This window comes from Oncorhynchus keta, chromosome 30, assembly GCF_023373465.1.
Source record: "Oncorhynchus keta strain PuntledgeMale-10-30-2019 chromosome 30, Oket_V2, whole genome shotgun sequence".
Lineage (NCBI taxonomy): Eukaryota > Metazoa > Chordata > Actinopteri > Salmoniformes > Salmonidae > Oncorhynchus > Oncorhynchus keta.
The window spans coordinates 21,982,213-22,002,162 of NC_068450.1; the positions used below are offsets into that span (position 1 = coordinate 21,982,213).

At 44.8% G+C, this 19,950-nt stretch overlaps 1 protein-coding gene across 12 annotated transcripts in view; it reads right to left on the reverse strand.

The window, feature by feature from the left end:
* The window catches only part of mtus1a (microtubule associated tumor suppressor 1a), a 64,278-nt gene that overhangs the window by 16,527 nt on the left and 27,801 nt on the right, over positions 1–19,950 (reverse strand). For 11 of the 12 annotated variants that reach the window (XR_008087369.1, XR_008087368.1, XM_052488031.1 and 8 more), the window contains 2 exons: positions 17,516–17,769; positions 5,569–5,635 (listed from right to left, as the gene is read on the reverse strand). Coding sequence is in view for 10 of the 12 variants with exons in the window: in XM_052488031.1 (XP_052343991.1) it covers positions 5,569–5,635; positions 17,516–17,769 (321 nt within the window). In the remaining 2 variants the exon portion in view is untranslated. Of the gene's footprint in view, positions 1–5,568; positions 5,636–6,221; positions 6,291–6,540; positions 6,749–17,515; positions 17,770–19,950 lie in introns of those variants that run through there. The other variant, XM_035758103.2, reaches the window with a different exon arrangement.

Here is a 19,950-nt window from a genome sequence, read left to right on the forward strand (position 1 = left end):
ATTGAAGTCAGAAGTTTACATATACCTTAGCCAAATACATTTAAACTCAGTTTCACAATTCCTGACATTTAATCCTAGTAAAAAATTCCCTGTCTTAGGTCAGTTAGGATCACCACTTTATTTTAAGAATGTGAAATGTCAGAATAAGAGTAGAGAATGATTAATTTCAGCTTTTATTTCTTTCATCACATTCCCAGTGGGTCAGAAGTTTTACATACACTCATATAGTATTTGGTAGCATTACATTTAAATGGTTTAACTTGGGTCAAACGTTCCGGGTAGCCTTCCACAAGCTTCCCACAATAAATTGGGTGAATTTTGGGACATTCCTCCTGACAGAGCTGGTGTAACTGAGTCAGGCTTGTAGGCCTCCTTACTCACACACGCTTTTTCAGTTCTGCTCATACATTTTCTATACGAATGAGGTCAGGGCTTTGTGATGGCCACTCCAATACCTTGACTTTGTTACTTAAGCAATTTTGCCCCAACTTTGGAAGTATGCTTGGGGTCAATGCCATCTATTTTGTGAAGTGCACCAGCCCTCCTGCAACAAAGCACCCCCACAACATGATGCTGCCACCCCCGTGCTTCACGGTTGGGATGTTGTTCTTCAGCTTGGAAGCCTCCCCCTTTTTCCTCCAAACATAACGATGGTCATTATGGCCAAACAGTTCTATTTTTGTTTCATCAGACCAGAGGACATTTCTCCAAAAAGTATGATCTTTGTCCCTATGTGCAGTTGCAAACCGTAGTCTGGCTTTTTTATGGAGGTTTTGGAGCAGTGGCTTCTTCCTTGCTGAGAGGACTTTCAAGTTATGTCGATATAGGACTCGTTTTACTGTGGATATAGATACTTTTGTACCTGTTTCCTCCAGCATCTTCACAAGGTCCTTTGCTGTTGTTCTGGGATTGATTTGCACTTTTCGCACCAAAGTACGTTCATCTCTTGGAGACAGAACACGTCTCCTTCCTGAGCGGTATGACGGCTGCGTGGTCCCATGGTGTTTGTACTTGCGTACTATTGTATGAACGTGGTACCTTCAGGCATTTGTAAATTGCTCCCAAGGATGAACCAGATTTGTGGATGTCTACAATTGGTTTTCTGAGGTCCTGTCTGATTTCTTTAGATTTCCCCATGATGTCAAGCAAAGAGTCACTGTTTGAAGATGGGCCTTGAAATACATCCACAGGTACACCTCCAATTGACTCAAATGACGTCAATTAGCCTATCAGAAACTTCTAAAGCCATGACATTTTCTGGAATTTTCCAAGCTGTTTAAAGGCACAGTCAACTTAGGCACAGTCAACTTAGTGTATGTAAACTTCTGATTCACTGGAATTGTGATAACGATTTATAAGTGAAATAATCTGTCTGTAAATAATTGTTGAAAAAATTACTTGTGTCAAGCACAAAGTAGATGTCCTAACCGACTTGCAAAAACTATGGTTTGTTAACAAGAAATGTGTGGAGTGGTTGAAAAACGAGTTTCAATGACTACAACCTAAGTGTATGTAAACTTCCAACTTCAACTGTACATATGAGATGAGTAATGTAGGATATGTAAACATTATTAAAGTGGCGTTATTTAAGGGGACTAGTGATAACTTTATTAAGTCTATTTATTAAAGTGGCAGAGATTTGAGTCTGTATGTTGACAGCAGACTCTATGTTAGTGATGGCTGTTTAACAGTCTGATGGCCTAGAGATATGTAAACTTCCGACTTCAACTGTATGTGTACATTGTGGCGGTAATAGTAAATTGGACTAGTTAAAAATAAGTGGTTGGAAATGGATTATCATTGATTGCTATAAAGAAAGTAAAATATAATTTGATAAGCAGTATTAAGCAGGGGTATTCCCATTGAAAAATAAGCTACTTCTGGAACCTGGAAATAGTCATTACTGACATTTTGTTGTGGTCATGGCAATTGGCAACATTTTGGGATTTCACTGCCAGGCCACAAGGTTTACTTGGTTAGTAGAATCAGCCATCATTTGTTAATTCCAACCACAACATAATGAGATATATAATTTCAAATAGATGAGAATCTAGATGAATTGGCTCAGTTGGTAGAGCACGGCGCTTGCAAAGCCAATGTTGTTGGTTCGATTCCCATGGGGGACCAGTTTGGAAAAAAAATATAAAAATGAATGCACTCACTACTCTAAATCGCTTTGGATTAGAGCGTCTGCTAAATGCCTAAAATGTAAGAAATGTTGTTTTTTGTTTTACTGACGTTGCGGTAATGACGCAGTATAAGCAATATTCAAAGTGGCATTTCTTGGAGGTGGAGATATGATACTCTCCATGTCATATCCTTGTTCTCCACTTTCACTTCGCAGTTCTTTTGTGATTTGACATAAAATGTTGACTTACCACTATAATTGTTCATTTTGTTCAGAGTGATGGTAATGAAGCAATACTCTGAGGCAACTATTTTGTGTAAAAAAAAGTAACAAATGGCTTACGCACATAAAATATTTATATAGTATCCATTTACTTTGACTCTTTCCAACAGGTGCGTTAAAAATTTTAAAATTATAAAAATGTCTAAGTGTAATATATAGCATCATATCAAAAGTGTGGGAGTGAGAAGAAATAGAACCCCAGACCTACAGGGACAGAGCCCAAACAAACACATCCGGTTGAGCCCTGCACTCCACAGGCATGAAGTAAAACCGGGGATATGGTCATAGGAGCCAGGCTAAATTCATCACACTAAAACACACTGTAAAAGCCATATCTAAAAGTTACTGGTCTTGGATTCTTGTCAGGGTGATGGCTTTGAATGTGCCCCAATTCCAGATACTAGGTGGTGAGGCAGGAAAATAAATATGAAGCGCTTGTAATTTATATTGGTGAAGAGTTAATATGAAAGGATAGTATGTCATGTCATGAAACTGGAGGTGGCCCAAACAGACAATGCAGTACACTATAATTAGCCAGCTGCTGTGAGTGGAGTGGTGACATCATTGGGGGAGCAAGCCCATACTGGCTATGCAGAATACTGTCTGAGGGATGGGGTAAAGTATACTCTATTCCCAGGGCCTATACAGGGTTCTAATCAAAAGTAGCGCACTATATAGGAAATAGGGTGCCATTTGGGACGGAATCACTGACGGCAAGTGTTGGGCTCAGGATAAATGCCTTGTGGTCTTTGCCTTCCTCCCCTCCCAAACCCTCCCCTCCCAACCCCAGTGGGTCTGTCTGTAGAACTGTCTGGTGGTCTTATCTATTAGAAGCTGATACACTGGGCTTAATGGGAAGGGGAGTCATGTGCTGGTCCCAAGGCTGAGGTACGTTGTGTGACCACCAACATGGAGGGAGGGGTGGAGCCACACTATCCCCCAGTCAGACCCTTGCAGCCCCACAGGAACAGAACAGATAGACTTAATACAGGGCTGCAAACTGTTGAGGACACAAAGGTGAGAAAAAAAAAGGAAACGCAAAAAAAGATGGCTGTGAAGCGCAATAAAAATATTTACAGAGAACAACAAGTACATTATACACATTTGATTAATCTCAATAATCCTAACTTTCCAAACCACAATAGACAATAAACAGTGCCCACGGGTATGGGGAGTTTGGCTCGTTGGTCTGCCTACAAGGTTTAGCATGACGTCATGATCACCTCAGTCTCCCCAGACAGGAACACACAGAGCACTGGAACATCGGACCAATTCAGAGCTCAGTTTAGTTGTTCCAGGTTTTGGATTTCCCAACAGTTTTTTTCCCTTCAAGTTTTGACTAAAAAAATCTCATGTTTCTTTATAGAAAAACAACTAAATTCGATTTTCTAAGTCCACAACAATACTTATCAGGAGGTCTTTAAGGTCCAGGGAACCCCCCCAATCAACATTTCATTGTTTTTTTTTAAATGACCATTTCTGCATGTTAACTGGCTACATATCACATAGGCACACAGAAACAGGCATTACATGCATTATTTCTTCAGAAAGATGCAGGAAATACCCATCACTGATGCATTATTGTCATGAATTCGGAGAAACCAATTTAACTACTTTTCTAATAAGTTACTTTCTGTGGTCAGTCCAGAGGCTCAGCCAATGATTTCGATACGAGACCCCCCTTCAGGATTCATGTGGATGGTCTATTTTGAGATCAAAACAGTGTATCAGCAACCAGCACGTAAACCACAGCATGGCCAGGAGGGATGTTTCCAAGACCACTGCAGTGTGTGTCTATGGGTTGTGGGGTGTGTCCTCGTCTCCAAAGCTCTCTTACGGCCTCATATGGTTTAGCATTCCAGCACAGGCTGCTAACGGCCCCGCTGCTAACGGCCCCTATGGGGGCCGGCTGCTAACGGCCCCTATGGGGGCCAGACACCAACCTAAAGAACCCTCAAGGGAACATGCTGCATCAGAGACACTCAGAACAGAGGCCGGGGCTAATAAAGCAGACACACACTTCTATACTGCGTCGGTTCTGGGCGTCCCATCCTCTCCTCGGTGGAGGACAGAACAAATTAACCAGGGAAGGAGGGGAGAAACTAATTACAGGGCAGATAAGAGGCAAAGGGAATACATGCAATAGAAGAACTGTCTGATGACACTCATTGTTTGGACTTGTGACAGACTTAAGCTGCTTATTACACTCAGTCATGGCAGCAATGTTTTTTTCTCCAAAAGATAGTCACAAAGATGGTTTCTGAGCTTCCTTCCCACACACTGAAAGCACAACATCACTGTCAAGGCAAAGCCCACGAGTTGTTCTTGGGTCTGAGCCTAGTGCTAAGGGTTGGGTCTGAGCCTAGTGCTAAGGGTTGGGTCTGAGCCTAGTGCTAAGGGTTGGGTCTGAGCCTAGTGCTAAGGGTTGGGTCTGAGCCTAAGGGTTGGGTCTGAGCCTAGTGCTAAGGGTTGGGTCTGAGCCTAGTGGGTCTGAGCCTAGTGCTAGGGTTGGGTCTGAGCCTCTGAGCCTAGTGCTAAGGGTTGGGAGCCTAGTGCTAAGGGTTGGGTCTGAGCCTAGTGCTAAGGGGGTTGGGTCTGAGCCTAGTGCTAAGGGTTGGGTCTGGGTTGGGTCTGAGCCTAGTGCTAAGGGTTGGGTCTGAGCCTAGTGCTAAGGGTTGGGTCTGAGCCTAGTGCTAAGGGTTGGGTCTGAGCCTAGTGCTAAGGGTTGGGTCTGAGCCTAGTGCTAAGGGTTGGGTCTGAGCCTAGTGCTAAGGGTTGGGTCTGAGCCTAGTGCTAAGGGTTGGGTCTGAGCCTAGTGCTAAGGGTTGGGTCTGAGCCTAGTGCTAAGGGTTGGGTCTGAGCCTAGTGCTAAGGGTTGGGTCTGAGCCTAGTGCTAAGTGCTCTGACAAATAATAGCTGCACAAACAAAACAAAGTAGCATTGAGCCCTATCTGTTTAATGTTAGCCGTAGTGATAGCTTAACTAAACGTAGTGAAGTATTGACGTGTCCCCTAGACACTGATCTTGGGTCAGTGTATAATTTCTCCCACTAATGGTTAAGGTTAGGATTGAGGGAGGAGAAGCTGATTCTAGATGTGTACCCAGGGGAAAGTTAACCCTGAAGCGGTTCGGTTTGTCTCTGTGGTGACCTTACTTACCGAGCTCTCCCTTCAAGGTCATCAGTTCCTGGGACAGGTCCCTGCGCTGCTTAATGACCTCATCATGCTGGGAAACAAACACACTGTTAGTGGTCATTTAAACTCAGCTTGGGGCTTTGGTTCACTGGCACACTGCAACAGGCTTGAGCCCCCCACACAAACACACTCACACAGTTCAGTAAGAAGAACCTAAAAAATGTAATTTGTATAACAGCTTTCAATTCAATATCCTTTCGAATAGTATACGGTCATTTTAGATGCACACAGACGCATATTGTTGATTCATGACAAGCACTTCTGGGATAAATCCAATGACAGTAACAACTTAATTAGTGTACAAGACCTCTCCATCTCAACTTCATTTCATTAAGAGGATATTGAGCCAAATAGCACAGTTATATTGCTCCTTAGCTAACAAATGCAACACATTGAGAAAACATGTCAGGCAAAGCCCCCTCCCCCCCAACCCCTATGCAACTGAGCTGAGACAGAAACCCTAACACCCATTCTCTCTACCCCCAGCTACTTGACATTCTCTATTCCTTGCCTTCTCCTCTTTCTACTTCCCCTACTCGCTCTCTCCCCATCTTTACAGAGGCTGCCCTAGCTGCAGTGCTCCTCCCAAACTGACGCAGAGGGAATCCCCCACTAACCGGTCTTATACTCCTCAACAAATCCACCGGACACAGCACCAACTGAGGACCACAGGCCCTGTTACTGTCCTGGAACAATCTCCCTCAGAGAAGGATAACAGAACAAAAAATAGACAGAGGCTAATGAGTCAGGCACAGAACAGACAAGTCAAATAAAAATAGACAGAGGCTAATGAGTCAGGCACAGAACAGACAAGTCAAATAAAGAATCGTATCCTCTAATGAAGGGTCAGCGAGACACAGAGTTAGCAGTCTTTCCTGTCCCCTGCTCCCCATCCCCATTACAGACAGAGTAGAACAAAAGATAGAAGTCCTTTACCCGGTCTCCAGAGCAGGGAGGGCTAAGGCACGCTCTGCTCCCTGAGCAGCCCATGGTCCAGCCTCAGGGAGTCTCCCCCAGGCTACAGAGGCCCAGCACACCAAGACACGAATGACAACAGCACAGGTGGACACCACCTCCACACACACTCCTCTCTAGGACTGCTCCAACTACATCTGACTGAGGCACGACTGAAAACGGCACTCCATTGGCCCTGCTATCTGAGTGCTGAGAGCTTTACCATATTCTCCCTAAGAGAGCGACAGACTGCAGAGTGGGACAACCTCCTCACAGCTGAGCGGAGGTCACTTTAAGGTGGTGGTAGTAGCAGGCAGCAGTGGTAAAAGGCAGAGTGGAGCAAATAAGATAGGGTGCGTCAAAAATGGCAGCATGACAGAGAGATGGTAATGAATAAACTAGTATCATCATTGGGACACCATGACAGAGGGATGGTAATGAATAAACTAGTATCATCATTGGGACACCATGACAGAGAGATGGTAATGAATAAACTAGTATCATCATTGGGACACCATGACAGAGAGATGGTAATGAATAAACTAGTATCATCATTGGGACACCATGACAGAGGGATGGTAATGAATAAACTAGTATCATCATTGGGACACCATGACAGAGAGATGGTAATGAATAAACTAGTATCATCATTGGGACACCATGACAGAGAGATGGTAATGAATAAACTAGTATCATCATTGGGACACCATGACAGAGGGATGGTAATGAATAAACTAGTATCATCATTGGGACACCATGACAGAGGGATGGTAATGAATAAACTAGTATCATCATTGGGACACCATGACAGAGGGATGGTAATGAATAAACTAGTATCATCATTGGGACACCATGACAGAGGGATGGTAATGAATAAACTAGTATCATCATTGGGACACCATGACAGAGGGATGGTAATGAATAAACTAGTATCATCATTGGGACACCATGACAGAGGGATGGTAATGAATAAACTAGTATCATCATTGGGACACCATGACAGAGGGATGGTAATGAATAAACTAGTATCATCATTGGGACAGTATGACAGAAAGCTGATAATGAATACATTTGCCTTTATCTCCTATTTTCAAGGATAAAGACAAATCATTATTGGTCTGTCTGCGGTGGGCCCCACATGTAATCTTACTGAGGGTCTGATTTTTCAAACGCCTTTTCAGTTTTATTGAACAAATACACTGAGTACAAAACATTATGAGCACCTGCTCTTTCCATGACAGATTGACAAGGTGAAAGCTATGATCCCTTATTGATGTCACCTGTTAAATCCACTGCAGAACAGTGTAGATGAAGGGGAGGAGACTGGTTAAAGAAGGATTTTTAAGCCTCAAGACAATTGAGACATGGATTGTGTCTGTGTGTCATTCAAAGGCAAGACTTTAGTACCTTTGAAAGCAGTATTATTTACGTGCCAAAAGATTTAAGTGCCTTTGAATAGGGTATGGTAGTAGGTGCCAGGTGCACCGGTTTAAGTGTCAAGAACTGCAACGCTGCTGGTTTTTCATGCTCAACAGTTTCTTGTGTGTACCCACCACCCAAAGGACTTCAAGCCAACTTGGCAATTGTGGGAATCATTGGAGTCAACATGGGCCAGCATCCCTGTGGAATGCTTGACACCTTGTAGTCTTATGGCCTGATGAATTTATGCTGTTCAGAGGGAAAAATATGGTGCGACTCAATATTAGGAAGGTGTTCCTAATGTTTTGTACACTCAGTGTATGTGAGCACTTCATGTCATTTGGAGGACATGCTACCCTAGTCTCTGAATGTCTACATTTCCCAGACCTCCACCATAATGATACAATACATAAGGTTTACAATGACCCTCCGCGAGTTCAATAAAACCTCCAGTAATCAATCCACATTCAGATCTAATGGTCTGGAAATGTTATGTGAAAAAGTCATACAGGTGTAGGATCTTAATTTGATTATTCTTTTGTTGCTGAGAATTTGCAAACTTAGTGTATGAGTTAAAAAGACTTCTGAGTTTGTCATTTCTATTTTGAAAATTCAGACTTGATTTGCCCTAAATAAAAAACCTCTACAAAAATGTCCATTAATTATAGTCCACATAATAATTCACATATCATTTTGCTGCAGGATAATTTTCCTGCTGTAGCAAACTTGCTCAAATTAAAACCCTACATCTGTAGCTACAAAAGGAAGAGGAAGGAAGGGCAGGCAGACAAATGATCATAGAAAGGTCTGGAAAGTGGGGGACAATAATAAAGGAGGGTTATTATCGAACATCCTTATTTAAATAGTAATATCCTTTACATACAGTAATTAACATTCACTTTTGAATCCACCACGGTCTCTTCTTCTACAGATACTACGGTAATCCATGTCCAGTGCTGGCAGGAATCAGCTAAACAGGTGATAAGAAACAGAACTCAACAACACACCACCTTTTCCAGTGTTTGGTTGTGGCTCGTAACCATATCAAGTCAACAGCTGGGACATTCTCACACAGACATGGCAAGGCCCAACCTATTCCTAGCCTATTGACTGGCTAACAGATTCCAATACTGTACACAGAGTTCAGAAACAGACTGATTCCCCAACAGAACAAGTGCCACCCACAGCCTATTCATACACTCCCAATAGATCAAAGTGACATTGGACCATTGAGTCCTTGTAATGATAATTCAATATGACATACTGATAACACCCACATACTGAACCTGTTGAAACCTGACAATAGATCTCTAATGAGGATACCATTGACTTCCGATGAGAGTGCAGGAGCTAGTGATTGTCAGTGTGTCAGAGAGGGGGACAGAGGGAGCTGAGACAGCTGCTGTACCACCATCACAGACACCAGGAACTCTGCTGTTTTTCTGCCGGTTCAGATAATCACTTTCACAGCCCGTCCACCGTCCATCCAAACAGAAGGACACGAGTCCAACTTTAGAGAGACTGGAGATCCCACGGAGACGGAATGTAGTGTGTGTGTGTGTGTGGAAAGTAACTCTTGAAATCATCGACATCTTTGGAACAAGGAGCTCATCTAACTGACAGGGCTTAAGCAGAACAATAAGCATTTAACCTCGATGTATTTCATCAGTGTTTTGACAGCAGTCTGGTGATAAGGAAAGCCCTTCTGTCAACTCTCCCAGTCTCTGTCCCTTTCCTAAATCACTCTACACATGCATTCTAAACTTTCAACAAATGGAATGTAGCCATGTTCTGACTATGCACTGCCAGGGTTCTGACTATGCACTGCCAGGGTTCTGACGATGCACTGCCAGGGTTCTGACGATGCACTGCCAGGGTTCTGACGATGCACTGCCAGGGTTCTGACGATGCACTGCCAGGGTTCTGACGATGCACTGCCAGGGTTCTGACGATGCACTGCCAGGGTTCTGACGATGCACTGCCAGGGTTCTGACGATGCACTGCCAGGGTTCTGACGATGCACTGCCAGGGTTCTGACGATGCACTGCCAGGGTTCTGACGATGCACTGCCAGGGTTCTGACGATGCACTGCCAGGGTTCTGACGATGCACTGCCAGGGTTCTGACGATGCACTGCCAGGGTTCTGACGATGCACTGCCAGGGTTCTGACGATGCACTGCCAGGGTTCTGACGATGCACTGCCAGGGTTCTGACATGTACTGCCAGGGTTCTGACATGTACTGCCAGGGTTCTGACATGTACTGCCAGGGTTCTGACATGTACTGCCAGGGTTCTGGAGATGGTCCCTCAAACAGTTAAGGTGGGGGGAAGAGTCAGCTAAAAATAATTTCACAAGAATGGTGCAAGTTTATCCAGAGCCCATATTTCTCCATCCACAAATGTTGAAACTCTCCCTCTCTGGATTCTAAGTTACCACAGCAACAGAACTGTTCCCCAAAGGATAACATCTGTCAACACACCTCCAGTACTGGCTACTGCTGCCTAGAAAAACAACTTTGGACAATTGCAGGCATGTAGGCTACATTTATCCCAAGTCCAACTGGTGGATTCATTTTTGCCAATCAAGAGAAACAGGGTCTCTAAAATAGACAATGACAGCACACCCCTGGTTGATTCACCACACACCACTAATGTCCTATAGAAAGCTGAACATGAATACACGCATCCACAATCCACTTTACACTAATGCTTACGGCATATGAGCACCCACAGATGCCGTAAATGATCACCCAGACGCATCCACAGTGTCTGGTTTGTATCAGGAGCTGAGCTCAGGGCCCGACTGGCAGTGATGTCAGATAAGGGGCCTCCGGGAGAAAGGCCTAACAGACATGGGGTGAGTCCCGATTGGAACACCCTATTCCCTAGATAGTGCAATACTTTTTACCAGGGCCCATAGGGAAGAGCACTATGCAGGCGGGAATAGGGTGCCATTTGAGACACAGCCATGACGTCTACCTCACTGTATCAACCCCAGTCTGACAACAGCCAGAACCAGAGACAGGTCCATGGAACTGATATTCCCTTCTCTGTGAAGAAAGAAACAGCGAGCATAAAAACTAATAAACTGCTAATGAATAACAACTCATTTGGAAGTGATGATTAGAAATAATCTCTGTACCAGGATCAGTCTCAGTGGCGGCAGTGCTCAGTGGCGGCTAGGCCGGGGCGGCAGAGTAGCCTAGTGGTTAGAGCGTTGGACTAGTAACCGGAAGGTTGCAAGTTCGAATCCCTGAGCTGACAAGGTACGAATCTGTCGTTCTGCCCCTGAACAGGCAGTTAACCCACTGTTCCTAGGCAGTCATTGAAAATAAGAATTTGTTCTTAACTGACTTGCCTAGTAAAATAAAGGTAAAATCAATTTTAAAAAGTTTTAAAAAGTGCAGTTTCTCATGGACAGTGAATGACATGGGAGTCATAACTATGTTGTTATTGATGAAGAGGGGAGAGCGGAAGTCTCAAACTCAGCAGGCTGATAATTACTGTCACCATCACTGAGAAACACAGCAGTCCCCCAGTGTTTAAGACCTTAACCAGGCAGCAGGGATAATGAAGGGGAAAGAAAAACACGTGCATTTGGAGGCAAAGGGGCTTTGGCAAGTCAGCTATTTCCTCAAAAGGACCTGTGGTAGCCTCTCAAATGGTACCCTATTCCCTTTATAGTGCACTACCCTATAGTAGTAGTAGTGGACTATAGAGGGAAATGAGTGCATTTAAGGACATAGCCCTGTAACTCTAGTGAACTACTGCCTTTATCTAATACTGTAGACTATGGTCCTAGTCTATCTAACATGGAAATGTATAGGTGAAAGGTCAAATAATATGGTAGTATAAATGATAGTGTAAAGATGAAAGCCTTGAAAGGTCACATGACAGTGCTGAGAGCAAATGGTCAGTCCTCTCCTGAGGAAGCTTGTCACTTTATACACTGTCGTTGTTGAGTGTGTGTGCGCGCGCATGATAAGATAAATGTATAGAGGACTTTAAATCTTTTCATTTTTCAATATTTTAAAAACTTCAACGCACTAGTACACACATTTTCTGAAGCATATCAGCAAGGCCAAATCTAAAGTTAGTTTGCACTAATCTGGCCAAGGTTAAGTGAAATGCACTACATGACTAAAAGTATGTGGAAAACGGCTCGTCAAACATCTCATTCCAAAATCATTGGCATTAATATGTAGTTGGTCCCCCCTTTGCTGCTATAACATCCTACACTCTTCTAGGAAGGCTTTCCACTAGATGTTGGAACATTGCTGAGGGGACTTGCTTCCATTCAGCCACAAGAACATTAGTGAAGTCGGGCACTGATGTTGGGCGATTAGGCCTGGCTTACAGTCGGCGTTCCAATTCAACCCAAAGGTGTTTGATGGGGTTGAGGTAATGGCTCTGTGTGTAGGCCAGTTAAGTTCTTCCAAACCAATCTCGACAAACCATTTCTGTATGGACCTCGCAGTGTGCACGGGGGCATTATGCTGAAAAGGAAAGGGCCTTCCCCAAACTGTTGCCACAAAGTTGGAAGTGCAGAATCGTCTAGGATGTCATTGTATGCTGTAGCGTTAAGATTTGCCTTCAATGGAACCTAGCCTGAATCATGAAAAACAGCCACAGACCATTATTCCTCCTCCACCAAACCTTACAGTTGGCACTATGCATTTGGGCACGAAGCACTCTCCTGGCATCCGCCAACCCCAGATTCATCCATCGGACTGCCAGATGGTGAAGCGTGATTTATCACTCCAGAGAATGAGTTTCCACTGCTCAAGAGTCCAATGGCGGTGAGCTTTACACCACTCCAGCCGACACTTGGAATTGTGCATGGTGATCTTAGGCTTGTGTGAGCCTGCTCGGTCATTGGAAACCTATTTTATGAAGCTCTCGACGAACAGTCCTTGTGCTGACGTTGCTTCCAGAAGCAGTTTGGAACTCGGTAGTGAATGTTGCAACCGAGGAGACGTTTTTTACGGGCTATGCCTTGCAGCACTCGGCAGTTCTGTTTTGTGAGCTTGTGTGGCCTACCAATTCACAGCTGAGCCGTTGCTCCTAGTTGACCGGGGTAGCTCTAGCAGGGCTGAAATTTGACAAACTGACTTGTTGGAAATGTGGTATCCTATGACGGTGCCACGTTAAATGTCACTGAGCTCTTCAGCAAGGCCATTCTACTGCCAATGTTTCTCTATGGAGATTGCATGGCTGTGTGCTCGATTTTATACACCCGTCAGCAACAGGTGTGGCTTAAATAGCCAATTCTACTCATTTGAATGGGTGTCCACCCACTTTTGCATATATAGTGAAGCTATGTATCCCAGCAGGGTCTGATAGTGGCTGTTTTTACACCGTTTATGGAGACTGACTGGAAATCTAATGAAAACATACCAATGACATCACCCAGTATACCGTTGGAGCAGACGGTCCTCCAAGCCCCTTGCTACTAACTTTAAACGCCGTGTCGCTAGCGTAGTGGCGGCTTCCCTGTTTCATCTACTGCTGCCCTCTGGACACTATGATCACTTGGCTACATAGCTGATGCCTGCTGGACTGTCCAGTAATCACGGTACTCCATTCGGTTTATTTATTTTTTATCTGGCGGCCCCAGCTGCGAACTCCGTCTCTGTGTGTAGTTAATCCGACCCTTTCTGCGTAGTCGTTGCCATTTTACCTGCTGTTGTTGTGTTAGCTGATTAGCTGTTGTTGTCTTACCTGTTGTTTTAACTAGTCTCCCAATCAACACCTGCGATTACTTTATGCCTCGCTGTATGTCTCTCTCAAATGTCAATATGCCTTGTATACTGTTGTTCAGGTTAGTTATCATTGTTTTAGTTCACAATGGAGCCCCTAGTTCCACTCCTCACACCTCTGATACCTCCTTTGTCCCACCTCCCACACATACGGTGATCTCACCCATTACAACCAGCATGTCCAGAGATACAACCTCTCTTATCATCACCCAGTACCTGGGCTTACCTCCGCTGTACCCGCACCCCACCATACCCATGTCTGCGCATTATGCCCTGAATATACTCTACCACGCCCAGAAATCTGCTCATTTTATTCTTTGTCCACATTGCTCTAGGCGACCAGTTTTGATAGCCTTTAGCCGCACCCTCATACTACTCCTCCTCTGTTCCGCGGGTGATGTGGAGGTAAACCCAGGCCCTGCTTGTCCCCAGGCACCCTCATTGGTTGACTTCTGTGACCGAAAAAGCCTTGGTTTCATGCATGTCAACATCAGAAGCCTCCTCCCTAAGTTTGTTTAACTCACTGCTTTAGCACACTCAGCCAACCCTGATGTCCTTGCAGTGTCTGAATCCTGGCTTAGGAAGGCCACCAAAAATTCTGAGATTTCCATACCCAACTATAACATTTTCCGTCAAGATAGAACTGCAAAAGGGGGGAGTTGCAGTCTACTGCAGAGATAGCCTGCAAAGTAATGTCAAATTTTCCAGGTCCAGACACCAAACAGCTCGAACTTCTAATTTAAAAAATGAATCTCTCCAGAAATAAGTCTGTTGCCGCCTGCTACCGACCCCCCTCAGCTCCCAGCTGTGCCCTGGACACCATTTCTGAATTGATCGCCCCCCCCATCTAGCTTCAGAGTTTGTTCTGTTAGGTGACCTAAACTGGGATATGCTTAACACCCCAGCCATCCTACAATCTAAGATTGATGCCCTCAATCTTACACAAATCATTAAGGAACCCACCAGGTACAACCCTAAATCTGTAAACAAGGGCACCCTCATAGACGTCATCCTGACCAACTGGCCCTCCAAATCCACCTCCGCTGTCTTCAATCAGGATCTCAGCGATCACTGCCTCATTGCCTGTATCCGCTATGGGTCCGCAGTCAAACGACCACCCTTAATCACTGTCAAACGCTCCCCAAAACACTTCTGCGAGCAGGCCTTTCTAATTGACCTGGCCCGGGTATCCTGGAAGGGTATTGACCTAATCCCGTCAGTTGAGGATGCCTGGTCATTCTTTAAAAGTAACTTCCTCACCATCTTGGATAAGCATGCTCCGTTCAAAAAATGCAGAACTAAGAACAGATATAGTCCTTGGTTCACGCCAGACCTGACTGCCCTTGACCAGCACAAAAACATCCTGTGGCGGACTGCAATAGCAGCGAATAGTCCCCGCGATATGCAACTGTTCAGGGAAGTCAGGAACCAATATACGCAGTCAGTCAGGAAAGCAAAGGCCAGCTTTTTCAAGCAGAAATTTGCATCCTGTAGCTCTAACTCCAAAAAGTTCTGGGACACTAAAGTCCATGGAGAACAAGAGCACCTCCTCCCAGCTGCCCACTGCACTGAGGCTAGGTAACACAGTCATCTCCGATAAATCCATGATATAATCGAAAACTTCAACAAGCATTTCTCAACGGCTGGCTATGCCTTCCTCCTGGCTACTCCAACCTCGGCCAACAGCTCCACCCCCCCTCGCAGCTACCCGCCCAAGCCTCCCCAGCTTCTCCTTTACCCAAATCCAGATAGCAAATGTTCTGAAAGAGCTGCAAAACCTGGCCCGTACAAATCAGCTGGGCTTGACAATCTGGACCCTCTATTTCTGAAACTATCCGCCGCCATTGTCGCAACCCCTATTACCAGCCTGTTCAACCTCTCATATCGTCTGAGATCCCCAAGGATTGGAAAGCTGCCGCGGTCATCTCCCTCTTCAAAGGGGGAGACACCCTGGACCCAAACTGTTACAGACCTATATCCATCCTGCCCTGCCTATCTAAGGTCTTCGAAAGCCAAGTCAACAAACAGATCACTGACCATCTCGAATCCCACCGTACCTTCTCCGCTGTGCAATCTGGTTTCCGAGCCGGTCACAGGTGGACCTCAGGTACTAAATGACATAACCGCCATCGATAGAAAACAGTACTGTGCAGCAGTCTTCATCGACCTGGCCAAGGCTTTCGACTCTGTCAATCACCATATTCTTATTGGCACTCAGTAGCCTCAGTTTTTCTCTAGACTGTAAACTCTCCTTCCAGACACATATCAAACATCTCCAATCTAAAATCAAATCTAGAGTCGGCTTTCTATTTCGCAACAAAGCCTCCTTCACTCACGCCGCCAAACTTACCCTAGTAAAACTGACTATCCTACCAATCCTCGACCTCGACTACTCAGCAAACTGGATGCAGTTTATCACAGTGCCATCCATTTTGTTACTAAAGCACCATATACCACCCACCTCTGTGACCTGTATGCTCTAGACGGCTGGCCCTCGCTACATATTCGTCGCCAGACCCACTGGCTCCAGGTCATCTACAAGTCCATGCAAGGTAAAGCTCCGCCTTATCTCAGTTCACTGGTCACGATGGCAACACTCACCCGTAGCATGCACTCCAGCAGGTGTATCTCACTGATCCTCCCTAAAGCCAAAACCTCATTTGGCCGCCTTTCCTTCCAGTTCTCTGCCGCCTGTGACTGGAACGAATTGCAAAAATCTCTGAAGTTGGAGACTTATCTCCCTCACCAACTTTAAACATCTGCTATCTGAGCAGCTAACCGATCGCTGCAGCTGTACATAGTCTATCGGTAAATAGCCCACCCAATTTACCTACCTCATCCCCATATTGTTTTTATTTATTTACTTTTCTGCTCTTTTGCACACCAGTATCTCTACCTGCACATGACCATCTGATCATTTGTCACTCCAGTGTTAATCTGCTAAATTGTAATTATTCGCATATTACCTCCTCTTTTTTTCCCCCACTGTGTTATTGACTTGTTAATGGTTTACTCCATGTGTAACTCTGTGTTGTCTGTTCACACTGCTATGCTTTATCTTGGCCAGGTCGCAGTTGTAAATGAGAACTTGTTCTCAACTAGCCCACCTGGTTAAATAAAGGTGAAATAAAATATACTGTAACGGTAGAAGAAACACAGCATACTATGTATTAGTATTGACCGGAAAAGACTATTTGGCCAAGAGTTCTACAAATATTTGTTAAACTATACTCAATTGTATAGCCTAAGCATGTGTTCATATGAGATTTTGTATGAAGTGCTGTATAACATCTATTATAATAATAAAAATAATAACAACAATAATAATAACGCTTGTAGTATGACCATAACTTGTGCTGCAGCAACCAACATGGAGGGTGGTGGCTGGGTGGGCGGGGCTGGGTGGGCGGGGCTGGGTAGTATTGTGAGCCAGGGAGAGGAGAGTTAGGATAAGGATAGGATAAGCTCATCTGTAGTACACTGTGGTAAGATGTCATTTCTCTAGTTCCAATGATGACACTCAACCATGAGAACGAAAACAAAAAGAAACAGTGAGCTGAACACTCACACACCCAGTTCATACCGATCAAGAGCTGTGGCCAAGCAGCGTGAGCAACATGATTAAGAACCAATGTAATCTAATGTCCTAAATTACACTAGTTTCTCAATGTCTTCAATTCTATTAGTATAAAAAGCAACAATAACACCTGTACCAGAATTGAGTGTATGGTTAAAGACATCCATACAGAAACATTCAAGAAAAAAGGTATGCTTCCTACCTCTGCCAGGGTCTGCTGCAGCACCACCACAATGGCCTCAAATTTGCAGTTACTTGCAGCCAGGAGTCCCTGGAGCTGATGGAGGCTCTGGTTCTTCCTCTCACACGGTGCCCGGTAGCTCTCCATGCCCCCCGCCCTGCCCTCCGCCAGCACCAGGTCTGGATGCCCATCCCTCTGGGGCGGGAGTGGCGCTGGTGACTGCTGTTGAGGCTGTGGGTGGCTCCGTGGTGTCGCCCTCGGTCTGTTCTTGTCCACTACAAGAGAACATCCACCGTTCAGCGTTGTTACAACATTCAGCATCATTATTCCCCCCTCCATGATCCCTGTGGCTGGGTAGATGACTAGCTACAGTAGCACCACAAACTCCAGCCTGAGACTACTACCAGTCTAGCTCAAGCCTCCAGAGAAAGACAGACCGAGACTACTACCAGTCTAGCTCCAGCCTCCAGAGAGAAACAGACCGAGACTACTACCAGTCTAGCTCCAGCCTCCAGAGAGATACAGACCGAGACTACTACCAGTCTAGCTCCAGCCTCCAGAGAGAAACAGACAGAGACTACTACCAGTCTAGCTCCAGCCTCCAGAGAGAAACAGACCGAGACTACTACCAGTCAGGCTCCAGCCTCCAGAGAAAGACAGACCAAGACTACTACCAGTCTAGCTCCAGCCTCCAGAGAGAAACAGACCGACGTGCAGTAACACTCGCCCAGCTCATACAGGATGGCTGTCTGTCCAGTAAAGAAGGAGTAGAGGACAGTGGCACGGTCCTGTCCAGGGAGGCCTTAGCAGCAGAAAGATGATTCACAGAGCCATTATTTCCCAGAGAAAGATGCTCCACTCCTCCAGCCCCACCACACAGTATAATGGATCCCCCGAATGAGATTACATCTCCATCTCCTGATTCAATCTTCCTCCTGCTCTGCTCTCTGGACGGATGCAGTAGTCACCGGAGCCCGCTTATTTTAGCAGGGCCGTGCCAGTGGTTTTGATTTACATGAGCTTTATAAATATAACACCCCTCTGCATAATAACCGCATGGATCCAACTAATGAACAGAAGGCTGTTCGTCCTGCCATAGCTTATTAGAAGATAAAGGAGACTAAAGATACAGGCTTGTTACTAAAAGTGTTGCCATGAGGTAAAAAAATCATGCGGATGCGTTAGTGTGTTTGAGAATTTATCATTGATATTGGACACCTGCGGCTGGCTGGCTGGCAGGCTCTAGGTGCTGCTTGCCTCGTTCGGTTGTGGGAGAGTATGTAATGGGACAGTGAGGACAGGCTTCGACATAACAGGAATACCAGCTTTAATGAGGGAAAGATTGTACCAATGCCGTCTGGGGACACTTCCAGTCACATAACCCTGGGATTAGATTTAGAGGATTTAGGATGACAACCGGCCTCCCTAATTAAAACAAATGTGATGGTGTGTGATGGTGTGTTCTGTTTTTGAATGGGACTGGTGAGTATATGGAGTACTGTAGAGTTCTATCGATGACAAACTCCACTCAGAGAAATTAACCGTCTACATCCTACATACACTTATGCGTGACGCTTTAAACATGAATATCCCTTTACAGACATACTATATTTACCCAGTAGCCCATAGATTAACATACAGGGGGAAAATACTCTGGTTAAATTTAGAGTGCCAAGGATGGCAGCATCCAACCACATCACAACAGTGGGGGCTTCATTTCAAAAGGACCCTGACGGTCAGGTTAGTCAGATCTACAGTAGTATGTATTAATGAAAGGATGTTAGGATACAGCTTTCAACCCCCATCATAACATCCATATATTTACATTGTCATTTAGCAGACTCTTACCCAGAGCGACTTACAGTAGTGAGTGCATACATTTTTCATACTGGTCCCCCGTGGGAATCATACCCACAAACCTGGCGTTGCAAGGACCATGCTCTAGCAACGGAGCCACACGGGACCCCATATGAACAAACACTACCGGTCAAAAGGTTTAGAACACCTAGATTCCAGGGTTTTTCTTTGTTTTTACTATATTCTACATTGTAGAATAATAGTGAAGGCATCAACACTATGAAATAACACACATGGAATCATGTAGTAACCAACAACAACAAAAAGTGTTAAACAAATCCAAATATATTTTAGATCTGATTCTTCAAATAGCCACCCTTTGCGTTGATGACCGCGTTGCATACTTGGCATTCTCTCAACCAACTTCATGATGTAGTCGCCTGGAATGCATTTCAATTAACAGGTGTGCCTTCTTAAAAAGCTCATTTGTGGAATTTCGTTCATTCTTAATGCATTTGTGCCAATCAGTTGTGTAGTGACAATGTAGGGGTGGTATACAGAAGGTAACCCTATTTGGTAAAAGAGCAAGTCCACATTATGGCTAGAACAGCTCAAATAAGCAAAGGGAAACAACAGTCCATCATTTCCATCAGTTTCTT